The sequence below is a fragment of the Uloborus diversus genome, chromosome 3 (genome assembly GCF_026930045.1).
Source record: "Uloborus diversus isolate 005 chromosome 3, Udiv.v.3.1, whole genome shotgun sequence".
NCBI classification, from domain to species: Eukaryota; Metazoa; Arthropoda; class Arachnida; order Araneae; family Uloboridae; genus Uloborus; species Uloborus diversus.
The window spans coordinates 74,309,337-74,329,456 of record NC_072733.1 but is presented as its reverse complement, the minus strand read 5'-3'; the positions used below and the strand labels follow the sequence as shown (position 1 = coordinate 74,329,456).

Below are 20,120 nucleotides of genomic sequence, written 5' to 3'. Positions count from 1 at the left end.
AAGACTTCTTTAAAACGTTCATAAAAGTTTGTCTGCTGTCGATTTTGAACTTACGTTTCATATTATTATAGTACAGTAGGCATTCGTTTTACGCGGGGGCCAAGGCATATGCAAAATTTTAAGGGGGGGGGGGGGGCTCACATATTTTTCCCATAGTTTAGCAGGATATTTTCCTCATAGAAACCGATTTCAGTACAGATTAGAGTTATTAAAATTTGACATTTTTAATAACTTATTCATTAATTGCTGGAGAAGAAATGTTTTTACATTTTTGCACAGAAAAAAGCACTAAAAGCAAGGAAGTTCTAATTTCAAAGGGGGCTGAGCCTCCCCCCCCCATATGGGTGCCTTTGGCGGGGCTACGTTCCATGGAAATGCCGCATAAATCAAACTGCGTAAATTAAGACTTAATAATAACGTGAAAAAGGAGTTATGTTCCTTAGATAAAAAAAAATACTTCATTCTATATATATATATATATATATATATATATATATATATATATATATATATATATATATATATATATCTGTGTGTGTGTGTGTGTGTGTGTGTGTGTGTGTGTGTGTGTGCATAATTAGTTTAATGAGAACTTATTTCAATACATATGCACAATGTGCATAAAGGAAACATGAAATAACTTAGTGTTTATAGAAAAAAAAGAGCTGCTTAAATTATTCTTTTCAAAATTTTTTTTTTTCCTCTGTAGTTCTTTGTGGGGCATTAACGCTTCCATGATCACTTACTTAATTTCCATGGCAGGATCTTTTTTCACTAATAAACCAGATAGATCATTTGCCGTTATCAAGGAAAGGCTCAAAATTTTCTGTGTGAAAGCATTTGGTTATGTGTCGTCAATATCGATATCTTCGTCGGTTTCGTTCTCCTTTATAACTTCTGAAAGCCCTTTTTGCAGTAAGCTCTGAATCGGGTAAGTTGAATAACTTTACTTCTGGAAAGAGCTCTGGAACCACAAAAATGTGTCCAGTGGTCCAAGCTCGCTTATTAGTAACACTCTAAAATGCAGTTTACTGCATGTTATCTGCAATCTCAGGAGTTTGAATTTCGAAAGGGGAAAATTTTTATCTGTTTGCTATGCCGCATCCGCGTAAAATAAAAGTATCACATCTTAAATCACGTATAATCGAATCTGCGTAAAATAAACCCACGTAAAACGAGGGTCTACTACATTTTTACTGATTAAGAATTTGGCACATCAGGCTGTTCGTAAAACAACGTCTTATTTTTAAATGCAATAAAATCCATTCATAATATTTTTGATATTGCATCAGAACTACTTTACTGAGTCATTTGTATCACTTTCAGTTTTTTTATGAATAAAACCATTAAATTACAGACGTTTATAAATTGTATAAAATTTGAGAATTTACTCACTATTTTTGTTTAAGAAATTACAGATTTAAGAAACCGTCTAAAACGCATTCTATTTCTTCTACGTTCGTAATTGCTACTACTTTTGATAAAAATCTTAGCAGTTTTAATCCAAAGCAGTGAAAATACCACTCATTGACATTTTTCCGAGGTGTAACATTTATTTTGGAGGAGTGAAATAGACGGAAACTGAGGGAACCAATCCTGATAGTTATCATTCACATGCTAAAGATGAAATGGATGATGACTTGACAGGGAATGTAAACATTCTTACAAACTATTCTTATTTTTGACATTTAGAATGTTATGACACTTTGCATTTAGAAAATAATTAAAACATTCAAATGCAATATTTAAAAAAAATATTTTGTTACTATTTTAGTACATGTCATGAATGCTGGCACGCGAGCAGGAAAAATGCGAGACTTTTGTAAAAACTAAATAAGTTTCTCAAATTTTAACTAAAATTAGGAACACATTACTTAATTCTGATGAAAAATGGAGAAAAAGTTCATTTGAATTCACAACTTAGGCGCCGTAACCAGCAAATATGCCTATTTGAAACCCCCCCCCCCCCCCCCTCCGCCTTTTCCCCCTCCAGCAAAACGTACTGTAATAATGTCCTTTGTCTTGGATTCTCCGTCCGAAAATGAAAATGTTGGTAGTGATCGAATAAAGAGAGGAACATGATTGGTAAGAATCAAAGATTATGAAACGCATTTTAACTATTCATTAGAATAGAATTACAAAATCCTCCTTCTACAGCACGAAACTTCAGAACAGATACATTACGGCAGAAGCCCATTCATTAATAATTCTCAAACCTGCCATTCAGGTCCTCAGCTAACGCCCCCAGGCGAGAAACAGATGAACGACCGTGATCATTCATCTTTACTATTCGGGGTCAATGGGGAAAGAATGGAAAAATAGCACACAGAAAACAGACACCAGCAAAGATTTCTAATTTAACAATAATTTAGGCATATGTAACATGATTCAACAGAGACACTGGAGTGGAAATTCCCAAACGATTCCTGTTTTGATGGAATTATGCAAAGTGCAAAACATGTTCAGCATGAGAAAGAAATTGGTGTGATCTTTGTCACAGGTCATAATTAATTGATAATTCAAAACAAGCTTCGCTTCGTTTCTTTTTTTTCTTTTTTTTTTAAAACCAAGTAAGAAATTTAATCAAAAAAAAAAAAACATAACTGTAACGAAGTGAAATTTTTCTTTTTTTACAACGTCTAGAATTTACCTTCGACAAAATAATATGAACACTTAACAAAATATAAAAATAGAGAACACAGCTTTAAAACTATTCAGTGATGTTTTTTTTTCCTTTTCTTTTTTTTTTTATTTTGACCACATAAAACACATGCAAAATCGCGCTTCTAAAAACTAAAAAAAAAATAATACGCGCGTAGTTAGGAGTGCAGTGAGGGAGGGGGGGGGCTGTGGTCTTTATTCTAGGGTAACTCTGTATTTAAGAGATACAAAAACTAGCTAAAGTGCTGATTTTTTTTCGACGAAATAAAATACATTTAGACTGAGGAAAGTACCAAAATCGTCGCAAATCATGATATTCAGAGACGATCGGAAAAATTCAGAAATCGCGCGACCCTTCAAACAAAATATTTTTGGTAGCGATTTCTTAACAAATTCAAAAACAAAGACCTATTTTTCGAAAAAACGTGAAAAACTTTCAAGCAAGAAATGTACACGTATAAATTACGTAGAATAAAATCAATTTCGGTTTAACATTTTCGACGAGAAATATTTTCAGCTATAATTTTCGTTCACAAAAAAACTATTTTTACTATGAATCACTCAGAACGATTGCAGACAAGAACTGAGAAGAAATATCGGAGAATAAATATGAATTTAATAATACATGGGTTAGTGTGAGGGCGACCTGCGACCTTACACCTTAGTGAGTATTTTGAACAGCCTTCATTACCAATAATTAAGAATTTGCTTTATTGCTGTCTAGTAGGTTGTTGGCTAGCACCCCCAAGGAACCTACATACACAACCTGACAAGGGCGGATCCAGAAATTATTCGAGGAGGCGGGAGTTGAATTTTTAACTAACTTTTTACTACGTATCTGATTTACACATGCTTAAGGGGAGGTAGGCTGCCACATCATTTTTATCTAACACAACTAAAATTTAAAGATTTCTCTAAGAAGGTCCCCGAGCTTTTTTTCTTTCCTTTTCCGTTGGTAGAGGTGTTCTAAAATTGCGTTTCAGAACTTCAATTTTGTAGTATTGTAGTTGGGAAATATTTCGAAACCCCCCCTCCAGATATCATGTGTCGTCTAAAATAAATAACATAGGTCGTCTAAAATTGCGCTTTTCTGGAACTTCAGTTTCGAAAATTTACCGGAGGAAAGTCACTGTGAACCTATTAATTTCCCTACTAAAGAGACCTGAGATGTCTACAATTGGATCTTTAAGACTTAAATTTTGAAAAAATGGCAGGGGCGGGCCTCTAAACTCCTTCTCCTAACATCCTCAAAGGTCATCTGAAATTGCATTTTTGAAACTTCAACCTTTGAACCTCATTTCTTTCCTAAAGCGTCGTCAAAGATGCTTACACTTATGTTTAAGAACGTTAATTTGGGAAAATGGCTGGTGCAGGGTTCGTTCCCTAGACTGCGGGGCACATTGGACTGGTCTCAATTATTTTAATCGTTTGTCATATTATTAAAACGTTAGTCATAAATTAAAATAAAAAAATTAATATTTTTTATTTTAATTTATGACTAACAAATAGCACCTATGGTCTTACAAATCCTATAATGAAATCACAAGGTACAGTTAAAATGAACAAAGTGTCATTTCAGTATTTTTTTCATTTCAGTAGTAGCTTTTTTTGGGGGGGGGAGGTCATCAAGATTGCAGAAAAAGAACTGAACTCCTTTATTAAAGTAAGTTTGTAAGTCTACAATTATTCGCAATTATTTAATATTTTGTCACAAAGAAAAAATTATGACATTTTTTCAGACCAAGAACATGGGGTACGTTTGTCCACCTCTAAGCAAGGCACGTTGGATCAGACCAACCTACCACGAGTAATTTTTTAAAGCTTCCGTCCCCCCCCCCCCCTTTCTCAAATCTCAATAATTATAACAATATTCTTCATGCGTGTTAAATATACTCATTTCATTTAATGCTTGGAAATAATAATAACAAAGCATTAGGGTTAAAAAAAGCAAAGGTATTATATAATTATTTAATAAAAATTACACTAAATTAATTTTAGCAAAAGATTTATTTCATATCTGTACTTTTCAACTACTTATATTTTCAAATATTCATCTAAATTTTTGCAGGCAATTGTTTTCAAAAGTAAAATATGTAATACATGCTATGATGAAATTCCTGTATCCAACTTAATTTTTTTGCCTAATAAGCATTCTACATTGAAACAAATAATTGATTGAAAGAAAAGAGTATACTTTTTCTTAAGATTATCTAATTTCATTTTCTTTCTTTATTTAATTTTAGAACACAAAGATATCAATTTTATTGTACTTGTTCTTTGTGAGTATGGTATTAGTATAGCTAGGTCCTTTTCTTTTTGGAATTGTTTCATGCGATGCAATGAAGAAAAAAGCTTTTCCCCCAAGCAAATATTGATGTAACTGTGCATAAAAGTAATGCACTACTTATCTTTCCAGAGCTCAGTGTCTGCTCAGGAAGTAACATTTTTATAATACCAGATATAATTTAACACATCTTTTAACTTTAATCTGCGCTACTTTTTCATGCATATTCAATAATTGTTTTTTCTTTTGATTAAAAAAAAAATAGTGTACTAATGGTGAATGCTTACTGCTGCTTTTAATCAAAGATGATTTGTCAATTAAAGTCAATTCAATGTGTATATTGATTTATAAACTTTGTTTTTCATTCTACACAAAAAAGGAAAATAAGTTAATTACAGCAGTGGCGTCGTTACGTGGAGGCGGTAGACCCCTAGTATCACCCGTCTGGGGGGTGACACCCAAAGTGGTATTCCAAGTTTTTGAAAATTTTAAAGCAAAAATGCATATTTCTTGGGAGGAACCCCTGGACCCCTCTCCACACTCCACATCATGAAGTGAATATAATTCTTAGGAGTAGGTTCATATTGTCAATATTTAGACCTATAGTGACGTCCTCTTAAACCAAAAAAAAAAAAACTCATAATCTTTCCCTGTGTTTGGGAAACGTTTGAAACAATATTCAATGATTTAAAACACCCCCTTACTTTTAAGCCCTAACTACAACTATGCACATATGAGTCTAGGACAAATTACATAAAAAGCATTCAGTTTTTATTTGTCTTTTTCGCACTAATCCGCCGAAATTTAGTAACATAAATGCAATCGTTCCAGAAAATTTTACGAATTTCATGTTTACATAAAATATTAAAACTTTCTTTATTTATTTTTTTGCTCTTGTAGGAGGGGGGATGGTGTTGACACCACAAACTAATGCTTCGGGTGTCACCCATGCTAGGTAATGCCACTGGGTACCTACAGTATTAGACAATATTTATTACTAAAATTATAACAGAAGTCGTTTGTGTAATGCGGTCCAATGAGCCCTGCAAGGCAAACCAACACACTACATGCACGGGGCACCTTGGTCCACTTCACAAGGTTCCATTAAAAAAATAAAAATAATATAAAAAAATAAAATCAATTCAACATTTTCAAAAAAAAATCAGAGATGAGAAAGGTTTGATGAAAATTACTGTAGAAAATTGTACAGCTCATTAGTTTTTGATGAGATAAAAATAAAAAGTAAGAAAGCAGACTAACGTGTCCCCTCCTCAAAAAAATATACTTTTCATTACTTACCTGTATTCCTTGGCATGCATTATTATAATATGGAAGTGAAAATTTCTATTACGTGTTTTGTATATTTTGTTTGTATCACTAATCGACTTGAATTAGTAAAAAATAATTAATGTCATCTTATGGCCCTGAAATCCACCAAACTGTAAAAACCAGACAACTTTGCTCAAGCTGTGCAGATTTTTGACTCTCTGTTGTTTTTCTTACTATGGCCTCAGTTGATAACCCTATGGAAAGATTAGTGTCATTACCTTAAGAGGTTGGAGTCATTCATTTTCAGATAAGACAACACAAAAAAAATTTACAACAAATAAGCCACGTTTACATGGACCCTTTCGACTCTGGAAATAACATGCTTTCAACCACATTCCGGTTATTTCCCGGGTAAATGCAGATTTTTTCTTCTTTCTGCTTCCTTTTGGAGTAAATGCAGAGTTTTTTACCCAGAATGCATTACGCGAAACGAGTTTGTCTACTTGATGGGTATAACCACTAAGGGGTCATTCATTAATTACGTAAGGATGATTTTGGCAATTTTTGATCCCCCCCTCTCCCATGTAAGAGGGTGTGGAAGATTTTTCAAACCCCTCCTCCCTATCCTTACGTCAGATTCTATTTCGTTTTTCAAATTAATGAAATAGCGAATATTGCATCACTGGAATCATTATTAAATTCACTTAAATTATTAAATTAAACCTTATTGTATAAAGAAATATTTACTGAAAAGTTAGTATAAGACTGAATGTTTTTTTCGACATTTTTTTGTGTGGGATGCAATACATGAAACATGCCATACATAGTGCAATTCTCATATTATATTTTACACTATTCATTCTTTGTAAAACAAATAAATAACAGCTCATCGCAATTCATTTTTTTCCAGACGCAAAGGAAATATGATCCCTGCCAAACTACTTGACCGAGCGATTTCTAATGTAAATTATCAACTTGGAATATGTTACGTAAAAATAGATTTAACCACCCTCCCCCTCAAAGTAATGACACGTAGAGATTTTTCCAACCCCCTCCCCCTCGGGTCCCTTACGTAATTAATGAATGACCCTGAAGGATGCTGGGTAAAAACAGTTTTCTCGGGTACAACATGCAAACTCTTTTTACTTGTAAACTGTAAATTTTCAAACCATTTTTTCCCCCACAGCTGGAGCAGGCATTTGCCAATCACAAAAGTCTCTTGTGAATGCGGCTATAGAGAAAAATTAACACCCAGGGTCAAACCCACAACCTCCAGCATATGAAGCAAAGCATCCTACCGCATAGTCTTGGAGGTCTCAATTTTGGCCTCTCTACTGCATATTCATTAGTACAAGCTTTTATGGTGTTATAATTAGATCTATGATTTTTAAGAAACACTCACAGTAATTTTTTGGCTGTCTATTTAAAAATAGAACAGTATATGAAGAATAGTACACCCTTAAATCTCTGTGCAGTCAGTTTTCCAACTTCTAAAGACAATGTCGCCAGGGGCATGTGCAGAGCTTCAGCAATGGGGGTACCACTATACAAGGGAGCCTGCCAGCCTGGGGATTTAGATAATTGGAAAAGGGGGTGCAACAAGGTGGCGAGCAAACAAAATTAGGCGAGTTTAGGAAATTGGTGGCACCTGAGATTTTTTTCAAAACAACTTAAATATAAGGAGGGGATTTGTGAAATGGAGTCAGTGAGTCAAAACTAAAACTGAGAATTAGAAATATGAACCTGATCGTAAGCATAGTATTCATTCAGAAATGGGGGAGGAGGGGGGTTCCTCCCCGAGAATTTTTTGAAATTCTAATCTCTGAAAATGCATTTTAGGGGAAAAGGTTCAGAGACGTTTCCTCCGTCCATTTTTGGAAACTGAAACTTTTAAAAACGCAGTTGCTATCTCCGATTATGTTGAGAAGTGGGGGGTTAAGGCAAAGACACCCCAGAAATTGCTTGAAATTGTTGCTCAGACACTGCAATTAAAGACGACCTTTGATGTGGGAAGGACAAATTCAAGAACTCTCCCTCAGAATGTTTTCGAAATTGATCAAAGAACTTAAAGTTTAAGACGATTTTCAACGATGTTGGTGAGACGCTCTACCGGAAATTTCCAAAGTAAGCTTATATGCAGTTTTTAGAGAATCTTTGGTAATGTAAGTGGACGGAAAAGCTCATGGACCACCTCGGTATTTTCGGAAATTGAAATTCCAGAAATGCCATTGTAGATGATCTTCAATGGTATTGTCTGGGAGTTCGGTGCACTCCCAGAATTTTTTTTAAAAATTGAAGCTCTAAAACAGAAATTTTAGATGCTCTTTGATGATATAAATTTGTTGGGTGTTTTGGGGATTCCTGGAAATTTTCACAAATCGAGTTCCTAAAAACGAAATTTCAGACAATCATTAATGATGAATAGTGTGTGTTTCTCAAGGATTTAGGTTGGATATTTCTCTGGAATTTGAGAGGGAACGCTATCCTTGAAGCTTTTTGTAATTGATGTTTTAAATATGTAAAACTCATTTCTGACGCTGATAGAGGAAAGAATGGGGCTTCGGAATTCTCACCTGGAATTCTTTCAAAAGAAATATTTCAAAAACGCTCTTCTAGTCTACCTTTGGTAACGTAAAGTGAAGGGATGAGTTTCGGGGACTACCCTTCCTTCCCTTTCTTTGCTATGTCCCTATCTTCTTTTTCGTTTTAAATTACTGATAAAAATATTGTGGAAACCCCTTTCCAAGTTTTTTACTTTTTCAAAACTATTTGAGTGCATTTTGGTTACAAATAATTAATTTTCAATTTCAAGTATGATATTTTAATTTTTTTGAAATACGAGCGTTTGCAGTGGCAGTAAAAATATTTTTAACATTTTAGATAGTCGTGATACCTTTCAGTGATACAGGAGTGGCTCTCACCAAGAGTGCAACAGGAAGTGGGGCCGTAATTTGTCAAGAATATTTTGAACAAATATTATAAGTTTAAAGTTGATTACTAAAATGATTTTTTCGAAGAACATTGGTTACATAGAGCTAGAAAAAAAAATAGACCACTCCCTAATGCCCCCCCCCCCCCCGAAGAAGAATTTAGCATGCATGGTATATTTCTTGGGTCTGCTTAATACTTCTACACTGTAGTGATGTAATTGGGAATGGTGAGGGACGACTTTCCGCCCCCGATAATTGCTTTTTTTTTTTAAAGGGTGCGGTAACTCTGCGGGGTTTTAACTCTAAATGTGAAAAGAAATATTTTGGGACATTATTCAAATATGATACAAAATTGAAAGGCGCGCAAAGTTCTCCCAGAAATATTACAAAAGATACAGTTGAACTCTAAAAACGCACTGTCAAAAATCTGCAAATTTTTTTCTTTCACTTGTTATTCCTAACAACCTCGAATGAATGATATTGTGAAAAAAATAAGAAATGCTGACCTGTACTTAAAAAAAAATCATTACACACATAGTAATTTATTAATACATTCAGAAGAAAAAAAATCACTTTTCTTATAAATGAGTGTTTTTGGAAAATACTGAAAAAGGAAGAAGACAATTGCATTGTAATCCACAATGGAAGATGAACAATTTTATCACCAAGTAAATGAAAAGGTTCACAGGTAAATAAATGTACGGGCTTAATTTTCTATGCAAAATATTTAATATTTTCATCTCGATACACAATAGGACTTCTACTACCTAAAAAATGATGAATAATTGCTAAAAAAGAAAATTACAGTATTCAACCACGAACAGTTTGAGTAGAGGTCAGAAATTTTTATTCGTCTTAGCCGAGACTTTCAATTTAATGTACATATTATATGAAATTCTTAATGTAATTAGACAGCAAACCAAATTTAAAGAAACAAAATGTTTGTTTTAGCCCTGATTTCATATTAAACGTGATTGTATTAAGAGAGTTCAACTGTATTCATTTTGACGATTTCCGAGGTAATTATAAACAGTTTTCTCATGACGTCTGTATATAATGTGACCAGTTTTTTCAAGCTAAAAATCAGGACACATGAGGGGGGGGGTAGAGTAGTTTTTTTTCTACAGGCTTAATTTTGATTCCGAGTCACAACTGACTACAACTGTATTTATGTCGAGGACTGCATACTAAGTGCATTGCCTCCATTATTTTTTTATACAGATAGATGGCAGCACCATCACCGGATCGAACAGTTAATGAGAATTTAGAACTAGACTAGGAGCTAATAGCTACCTGGTGCTAGCACCCCCAGAAATATCGTTTCACTTGGAGGACATTGAGACCACGAGCATATTTAACGTCGCCCAGTCTTCTTTAATGACGACGGTGGATCTTCGACCATCGAGGTTTGAACTCGGGGACCCTCCGGCCTCGAATCCGACACTCTACCGATCGGGCTACCACGGCCCTACAGGCTTAATATTTTACGTAACAGAAAAATGCCAAGAAATAACTCAAATGTACCAATAAGGAACGGCTCCTTCTCTTCAATCCAAATCATGGTGGAGGTAGTTCAGCTTATTAAACATTAAAGAATAACATTTTACATGGCGTTCCTACGTTTTACTGACAGTAAAAAATCGAAAAAGCGTTTAAAAAATCTAGATTGTATGTTATATTTCTTGTGTGACAGAATTTAAACAAAAAAAGCGGGACTTTTTCGACAAAGTGGGACATTTTGGCGGGACATTCCCGCAGCGGGACAATAAGACAAAAAGCAGGACTGTCCCGCCAAAAGCGTGACGTCTGGTCACATTATCTGTATATGTACATGTATCATGCCTGTGTCCAGATTTTCATAAAGGGAGGGGTTTTAATGCTTCTACAGCCTTATTAGAGTGTGCGTGTGGTGGGGGCAGGGGGCAACCTGTTACAATCTTTAGTTTTACTTCAAATTGTTGATCCCAGTATGGTATCCATACACCTAAGATGATGACTGCTATATTACCTTGCCCACCCAAAAGGGTAAATCTGGCTGTGCAAGTGACTGATAAAAACTATTCCAAAGTTCCTTAATAATGCAGCATTTATATCAGATTTTATTTCTGAAGTAAGTCTTTATTAACTAAACAAAAAATGGTCTATTGCAGATTCAAATTACATTACCAAGCACAATCATTAATGCATCTCGTAGCTGCCACATATTGTCACCTCAGAGCAACAGTAAGATATCTAGTCTCAGAAATAACACTAAGATATCTCACTGAACAGTAAACATTGCTCTGAGGCAATGATATGCTAAATACATCATACCTCCTTAAAATAAACAATTTTAATGCAGGTTCTGCTTTGTAGACCGATCATACAGTGGTTGCTCCGTCATAGTTTTTCAAAATATTATATATTCCAGTTGGTAAAAGCTCTAATGCCTTAAATTTCAGAAAGACAGAGAGAAAGTTTTATTTCAATTTTTTATTATTATTATCATTTTTAAGCACAGCACACAAACTTTCATATTAAAGATAACATAAAACAAATATAAAATTTCTTCATTTGACTTATTTTTCCCCCAATGGGGCATGTTAATCCCTAAAACCCTCCCTTTGGATAGGGCCCTAGATGTATGTATGCACATGTTTGTATATATCTCGCATGACTCAAAAACAGTACATGACATAGAAGGTTAAAGTTCTGTATACAGATTCTGAGTGGGGAGTCATGTTGTGTACCTTCTTTTTAGATTGCATTCAGATGTTCCAAAAGAGGTATTTTGCACCTTTTTGAAGCAAAGTGGTGTTAATTTCAATGCAAACCAAGAGTGATACATTGGCAAGCTGTTGTCCCCAAGTTGATGATGTATTTGCCGAGATAAAGACTTTCTGAATATGGTTTCAATTTGGTGCTATTTAGTTAGACATTAATTTAATCATTTTAAAATTGCCAATATTTGAAAAACAAATATTGATGAAACACTTTTTTGCTTCTGTTCGCCATAAATTAGAGTATTTAAAATCTTTTCTTGTTCACTCTAAGGCACAATTATACTGTATTTTTGTTCCTATTACATGGTCTTAATTTTTTTTGCAATTTTTTTAGACCCCAGACACTGATTTTTTTTTTTTTTTTTCATTTTAAAGAACAATTATTTTTGTTTACCACACTCTATAAATGAGGCATTTCACAGTATTTGTGACATAGGGATGTTCGTAACATAACTTGTTAAAAGGTTAAAATTTTTGTATACATTGAAAAGCAGATTCCAAAGTACATGATTGTCATATTTTTTTCTTCATTTACTTCATATTTTCCATGTAATCGCAATCAAAACATCAAAAATAAAACTTTTATCGTTATGGACTCTGCATTGAATATTTCTTCAATAGTGACTTGAACTAAATTCCAAGCCAAAACTGGTGCTTGGGACAAATAAAGTAAAGGATTATCTCTAAATACATATAATAATATTGATCAAAAAGTGCATTTGTTAAAAAATTACATGTTGTGAAAATGGTGATTGTAGAATCCGTAATCAAAATTATAAGAAAAGTTTTGGTAAAATTTTTATTTATGCATTTTATATCACTAAATTGAATGTTTTCTAATTTCACCTATGGTGTTACGATATTCTAAAACAAGTTTTGTGATTATTTAAATTTGGTATTTTTTATTAATTTTCTAAATTTGTTTACGGAGTCTACATTCGGCAACTGTTTTAACATAACTCTTTCTTTATCAAAATGCTTGAACAGCCTGCACAGAAAAAAAAAGAATAAAAGTAGCCCTTTAAAGAGAATTACAACTTATACTTCAAAAAAAACTTCGACTTTAAGAAGAATTTTGACTGCACAAGTGTATAAGGGGAGTCAGGGCACATTGGTCTAGCTCTCTACTTTTTTTCTTTCTTTTTTTTTATCTCATCATAAAATTCAATAGGGAAGTTGCAACCTATTAAATGTTCATATTTTGGCTATTGGATATTGTTAATTGATCCTCAAAACTAAAAAATTCACCATCGACGAATTTTAAAACACCGTGGTTGATTTTTAATGAATTTTTAAAAATCCACGCGCAAAAGTGCGCGCTTCTGAAACGTCACGAGCCTACGTCACAGGGCGCGAATGGGCAGCCTTCCGCCGAAGATCCCTTGTTTTTGCTAGGAACATTTTGAGCGCGCTGATATTTTTATGTTTTAGAAATTCAATAATCCTTTTGAACACACTATGGAGGCCGGATTCGTTAAAGCACAATCTAAATAATCTTCCTCAAGCAACACCAACGAGATATTTGAATATTTTCGAGAGGATGAGAGGTTTAATGTTCCAGAAACGCGAGGAGTTAAATGCGAGGAGAAAGCCTTTTACCTTTCTTCTTCGAAGTCGAATGCGTGACCTTCGCTTCTCCCCTATCGGAAGAGGGGATGACGTCACTTCCCTATGCCATTTGACGTCACAAGAGCTTGAACTTTAAAAATTAATTTAAAAAAAACTACTTATCGTATCGCAAAAATTTTTTCACCTATGATGTTCATACATGTTACTCTATCATATAAAAATAAAATTGAAAAATCGAAAACTTCTCTATTAGTAGTTTTATTTTCCACCATGAGTTACATTAAATATTTCTTATCATTCCAGACAATTTTCAGTTTATTAACTTTTTTCACATTAATATTTTAACAGAACTTTGTGAAGTGAACCAACCTGCCACAGTCTCGGGGTCCCCACATTACAAAAACAACTTCTGTTACAATTTTAATGATAAATATTATCCAACATTTGTACCAAACAAATGTTGTTTTGTGATAAGAATCAAAAATCAAAGTTTAAGATCAATATAATTAAAATTGACCAACATCTACTGTTACATTTTTTCAAGAATCAACACAATTTATGTTTTTAACAACTTCACTATTGCTAATGCTAGAGTATTTCTTTTGTAATTGTTCTATACGTTTTTGTGGGTTTTCTAAAAGTGAACCAACATACCCCAGGTTCTTGGTCTAAAAAAGTTGTCCTGATTTTTTTTTTTACAACAAAAAATAGGCTGCTAATACTTAAGAACTAAAAGAACTTATTTTAGGAGAGGAATTCAATTTATTGCTTTATTCTTCATGAAAACCATTAGAAAAAAATGCTGCTTGGTTATGAAAGTTAATCAATAAAAGATAGCTCTGCCAAAATAACAGTTTCTGAAATTTGTTCAAAATAACTGTATATGATTTCATTATAGGAATTGTAGCACTATAGGTGCTACTTTTTGTTGGTCGTAAATTTTACAAAAATAAAAAAAAGCATTAAAATTATCAAGGTCGGTCTAACGAGCCCCAATCTCCCCTATTGTCCAGGGTTGGCCGAATTGGACCCAACTGGGTTGGACCCAATGGTTTTTTTTGAAAAAACCCATTTAAAAAAACCCATTATTTAGCCCACTTTTGGGTTTTTTTTAATTTTGTGAGAAGTTAAAAAAAAATTAATTAATTTAAATATTTTTACAATTTAAACTTCTTTTTTATTTGTTCTTCACCACAGACAATGAACATAAAAAATGAATTTTGAGCTTTAAAAGTATTTCTTAACTCTTAACGACATTAAAAATATACTTCAAAGATTTTAAATAAATGTATTTAACTTTTTCTTCTGGTCAATAAATAACTCAAATTATCTTGACCAAGTCCTGTCACGTCTGATTTTCTCAATATTGGTAGATTGTACAGAGGAAACTAATCTAGTTAAAAGGCTTTCATGTAAATTATTTTCTGCTAACCAACACGTCACAAATCTTGAATAAACACAAGGTAAATTTTTTAGAAATAAACAGATTTTTCAAACGGTCGACAGAAAACAGAACAGGTACAGTATTTTCATTATTTTACAAAAAAGTTTAATATTTCTTACCCTGTACACAGAAATAGAAAAACAGGCAACATAAAATTCAAAGAAATGTCTTGATTAAGCTGGAATTCAGTAAAAAGGGATTTAAACTAATTGAGGTTCTACAGTAGTTTTGCATAAAAAAAATGAAATACTATAAAGTAAAATGCAAAAAAAAAAAAAAAACAAATTTAGTAATTAAAAACGAACAATAGATTTTATCACCCGAGAAGTAACTTAGCCTTAACTATTGGTAATAATGAAAATTAAAAAATCTGAAACTTAAACATTCTTGGGTTTTTTCGTCTTTTATACTTTTCTCCATAAAACTCTGAATTTTAACTAGTTTTCCAGCTTTTTACCCGAAGATAATTTTTGCGCTTTGTCCATATACTTATGCTACAATATGCTACAAGTACCCCACATTTTCCCTAAAAAAAGACAAAAAACCCACATTTCTTTTAAAAAATCCAACTTTAGTTGGGTTTTTTTTGGGTTTTATTTAAAAAACCCAAAAAAAACCCTGGGTCCATGGGCTTTTTTTAAAAAACCCGGGTTTTTGCCAACCCTGCTATTGTCTTATGTTATATAGTACCAAAAAAAAAAGATTGCTTTCACGATAGAATAGAGAACAAAGTAAGGCATGTCATATGTCATTTAGTACATTAATATTAGGGTCATTAAACGAAAAAACAGATCTTTTGTGCCATAAATGACCAATCATACATTTAATTACATAAACGCAATTATTTAAATAGGAAATGATCAAAATTCTTTTGCTTAAGAATATATGTGATTCATGAAGCAAAAAGCCTTTTTTAATTAAATTAACAGAAAATTTAACTTACCTCGAAAAATGCAATTTAAAAAGTTTTGCCTTAAAAACATCTTTTCCCTAACATGTCCCACCCCCTTAAAATGTATCTAGAAATTTCGATTTACCGAAGATGGTTCGATATTGATCACTTCAGATACCCAAGGTTCTAAAAGTTAAAGTGCTAGTAAAATTTGAATTAAAATCTATTATTTCGGTACAGATGTGATATACCCCCCCCCCCCCCCCATTTGGCGACATCCGATTTTTTGCACAAAATTGAAATATTTTCCTCGCCAATGAGGCGATAAATTTTTAAGCATGGCATCCCTGGTGAAACTAACCTGTGGTTGGCAACGCGAAGGCAAACTTGTCCGAACTTGTTTACTTGGGTTCTTGGTTTTACGCAGGAGAGATACGTGTTGTTTCGTGCAATATACCTTACAGGAATGCTTATTTTGTGTTAGTTTAGATTCAGTAGTTGTGTTTTGAAGTAAAAACATTAGAAAATGCCAGTTTCTTCAAACTTGAAGGTTAATTAAAAGTTAACTACAACGTGGTGTGTATCTATAACGCGCCATTGTCAGATGATGTTTTGTTTTGGACTGAGTGTGAGGATTTATACCATAAAAAGGTAAGTTCTTTATTTTAGAATTCACATAAAAATTCTCACTTCGGAAATTCTTTGTTTTTTACAAATCCTTGAGGGGTTCTTGTAGCTTTTAACTTTATTTTTACTGTATGTTAATTAATTTTACAAAAATAGTTTGGTTATTTTGTTCTAAAAGTTAGTCCTTATCGATGCCACGAATTATTTAGACATTAACGTGCCTCCTTTAGGTACTGAATTTTAAGTTAACAATTGAAAGTTCTTTCGGTTGTACTCTTAAAAATGCTGAATTTTATTAATAAATCTGCACAATAATGGTGCATATTTCACACTTAAAACTGTCATTATTGTACACTGAACGGAAGGAGCCACCCTTGGGTGTACATACACATGAATATGCATAATATACATAAATATACATAATTGTGACCATACTCCGACTGTAATGTATATTAACAGTCGGAGGGATAACGGACCGAGCGAAGCGAGGTCCTGGCGAGCCCGAGGTCTCATAGTACTTTCGTAATGAGACCGAGGCAGGGCCGGCGAGCCGAGGTCTCATTACGAAAGTACTATGAGACCGAGGGCTCGTATCCCGGAGAAATGATGAAAAAAAATTAATGCATTAATTTCGACTTGTAATTAATACAATAATTTATTTCATTGTATTTTAATATGTTTACAAAAAACCCCGGCCCTGTACATTTTTGAAGCATATATTCGTGATATTTTTTGTTGTGCTTTTATGTTGTTTTTATATATATTGTGTTCTGAAGTGCTTTGATCAAGTTTTTTTATCTGATTTTTTCCTGTTGGCGCTAAAAAAGCATCGCTAAGAACGATGTATGACGTATGTCGTCATACATCGTTTTCTTGGCGACGCTTTCTTGGCGCCAACAGGAAAAAGTCGCCAAGGGTGGGGTATATCACATCAGTTCCATTATTTCTAATAAAAATTCAAGACTGAAGAAATCAACATATCACTTGGTCTGTTGCAACAGAAGGTCACCTTCAATCTGATACCCCCCCCCCCCCACCTAAGAGGTTGGGTGCACCACGCCTAAATATCCCACAGACCATCCCCCCCCCCATACCAAGAACCTCTCCCTTAAAATGAGAAAAATACCCCTCAAAACACCCCTTTAAAAAACTTCAATGGCACAGTCTGCGGCATGCCCCCCCCCCCCCCAGGTGGGCTCCCCTCACATATATGATGAAGAAATAGCCATAAGAGTTGATTCTATCATTGAAACTATTGAACAATGAGGTAGGGTTGCTGTTGTTTAGACTCTATTAAATAACAATTCAAAGAATACTCAAACGTGACAAATTTATAGAGTCCATAACATGTTCACAAACGTGCAATTCTTTATAGTAAATAATTCCGTAAAAAATATTTTTTACCTTTTTAAAAATTATTTTGGTGCTTAAATTCATTATAGATAAACTGAGACATAGTAGAAAACTTTCATTATGTAAGAACAGTGATTACTTTCATAGAAAATTTGAAGATAGTTTAAGTAAAAACTTCCATATCTTTTGAGTGTAGAGTCCATAACATACTCTATGTATCTTCCTATATCTTTAGAAACTCAACACAAATCTAAAATTTTTTCAATGTTAAGACGTAAATACACATAAGATCATCAATCACTTACAAAAAGTTTAACTTAACTATTTGCACTAATCATTAGTAGGAGGCTAAAACATCTTTATGAAGTGTAGTCCGTAACAGTCAAATACTGTAAAATGCTCCAAATAAAAAAAATCTCTAAAAAGCATTTTATGTAAAAAGTATTGCTTCTAACCTTCATACATTAGTACATGCACTCATTCTTTTGAGTTATTACAAAACATCGATTATTTAATAGACCTAAAAGGAAGTAGTGAGGGATCCTATCCAGATTTTTATGAATTATAGGTACTTGCAATGACTGCATTGCTGACCAAGTGATAAAGGAACATCATCAAACTTAGAAAATACTGTGTATCAAAAACAGGGCCGCCGAGAGGCAAGGCCCCTTGTCAGTTAAATCACCAGGCACCTTTCCGCATTAAACACATAAAACTTATACTTCTCAGATTCTGTGCCGTGAATCTAGTTTTAGACTAGGCTGACATGGTCTCTTGTCAGCCCTGATCGAAAACATTTTACATTTTAGAGGAGGTTTTTCATTTAACAGGAGAGTTTCAGACCTACTATTAGAGCCAGATTAGTACACCTATGACACACCCCTCCCCCTGCTGATTTGTGTGCTCATGCTTAAATAATTATAATCCTTTCCAAAACTAGAAACTGGATTCAACCCCTGTATGCAAGAAACCCACTTATAACCCCCCCCCCTCCCCCAATCTTCTTTTTTTTTTTTTTGAAAATATTGAAGGAAACTTGAAAAAAAGAAAATATTATACTTAATATGCATAATAACTTATAGCACATTATATTTGAACACTATCCCGCATTAAATTTCAATGTGATAAAGTAAAGCTAATGGAAGATTGGCTATAAGATCTATTAAATCTGTTCAATACGGTAGCAATAGGTATATTTCAATATCATGTAAAATTACATAAGAATTTGAAAAACTTAATTCTCAGCACGAATTTTCCATTGGTGGACAAGAGATAGATAGAAACACAAAAATGTTTATAATAACCAAATAAGATTTAAAATTTAATTTTTCTTATTTAATTTGCTAAAATTTCGAGAATCACTAAACGAAATACATCTGTATTGTCGCCTTGTTTATATTTTCGATCCAGGGTACACCGAAAAACATACAATAATATACATTATTTAAAAATAACTTTTTAATACTATTTTCCTGTCACCACCATAGAAAATTCTTGCTCAAAATCTACATACATAGAAAAATGAATTTACCTTAGCTTTATTTAACTGGTCATGACCACCTTCGATTACAGAGAGTGTGAATTGTGAGCTTTCTGCTGTTATTTTGCCTGCTGTCATCACGTTTCTTTGACTTGGACCCTGTTCATGAGAAATTATATCGGGACACGGATCCACAGAAACTCCGAAGAGAAGTCGAATTCGTGAAAATAATACGCGGACATTTTCGCATCTTGTCCTCGGTAAGGACAAAGTTATGCTTTCACACATCCCTGACAGTTTTAGTCTGGTCAAAAAGTCCGTATCATGTTGACAACCACCCTTATTCTAATATTTTTACTGCACTGATGATACTCTTCGGCACTCGACCCACCGCCATTACGGAGGTAGGCGAACGTCAAAAACCACAACCACGTTAATAAGCTATACTCCGGGATTCGAGAGTATGATGTCACATATGTAACTGTTACATGTGAAAAGGTAGAGTCCCTTGAAAAGGGACTGTGCGTTTTTAATCTTTTGGATAACATGAGCAAAAAAAGGTGATGGTGATGCTCAAAAAGTTTTAAGAAAAACCATGAGTACAAATACTCAAAGGGAATGAATGATACGATTCGTTCTTTTTCCTATTTATTCATCGGCTCTGCTTTAATGCCGTAGGTGTTCGGGTGTCCCCCCGCTACTCTAATCATTGAGCTATATGCATTAAAACCCACGATCTAAATTTCCAGCAAGTATGGCAAAACGTTTCGCAGAGTAAAATGTCTTGTCCAGGGGGGAAAGACCGCTTCTTTTGACATCCCTAACTGAGCAGATCAAGAGGACTCGTAA

At 33.6% G+C, this 20,120-nt stretch overlaps 1 protein-coding gene across 1 annotated transcript in view; it reads right to left on the bottom strand.

The window, feature by feature from the left end:
- The window catches only part of LOC129218802 (uncharacterized), a 92,788-nt gene extending 73,145 nt beyond the window's left edge, over positions 1-19,643 (bottom strand). Inside the window, exon 1 of the mRNA XM_054853124.1 lies at positions 19,323-19,643. Within this exon, the coding sequence (XP_054709099.1) occupies positions 19,323-19,559 (237 nt within the window). The 5' untranslated portion in view covers positions 19,560-19,643. The remainder of the gene's footprint in view (positions 1-19,322) is intronic.
- Positions 19,644-20,120: the final 477 nt, after the last annotated feature.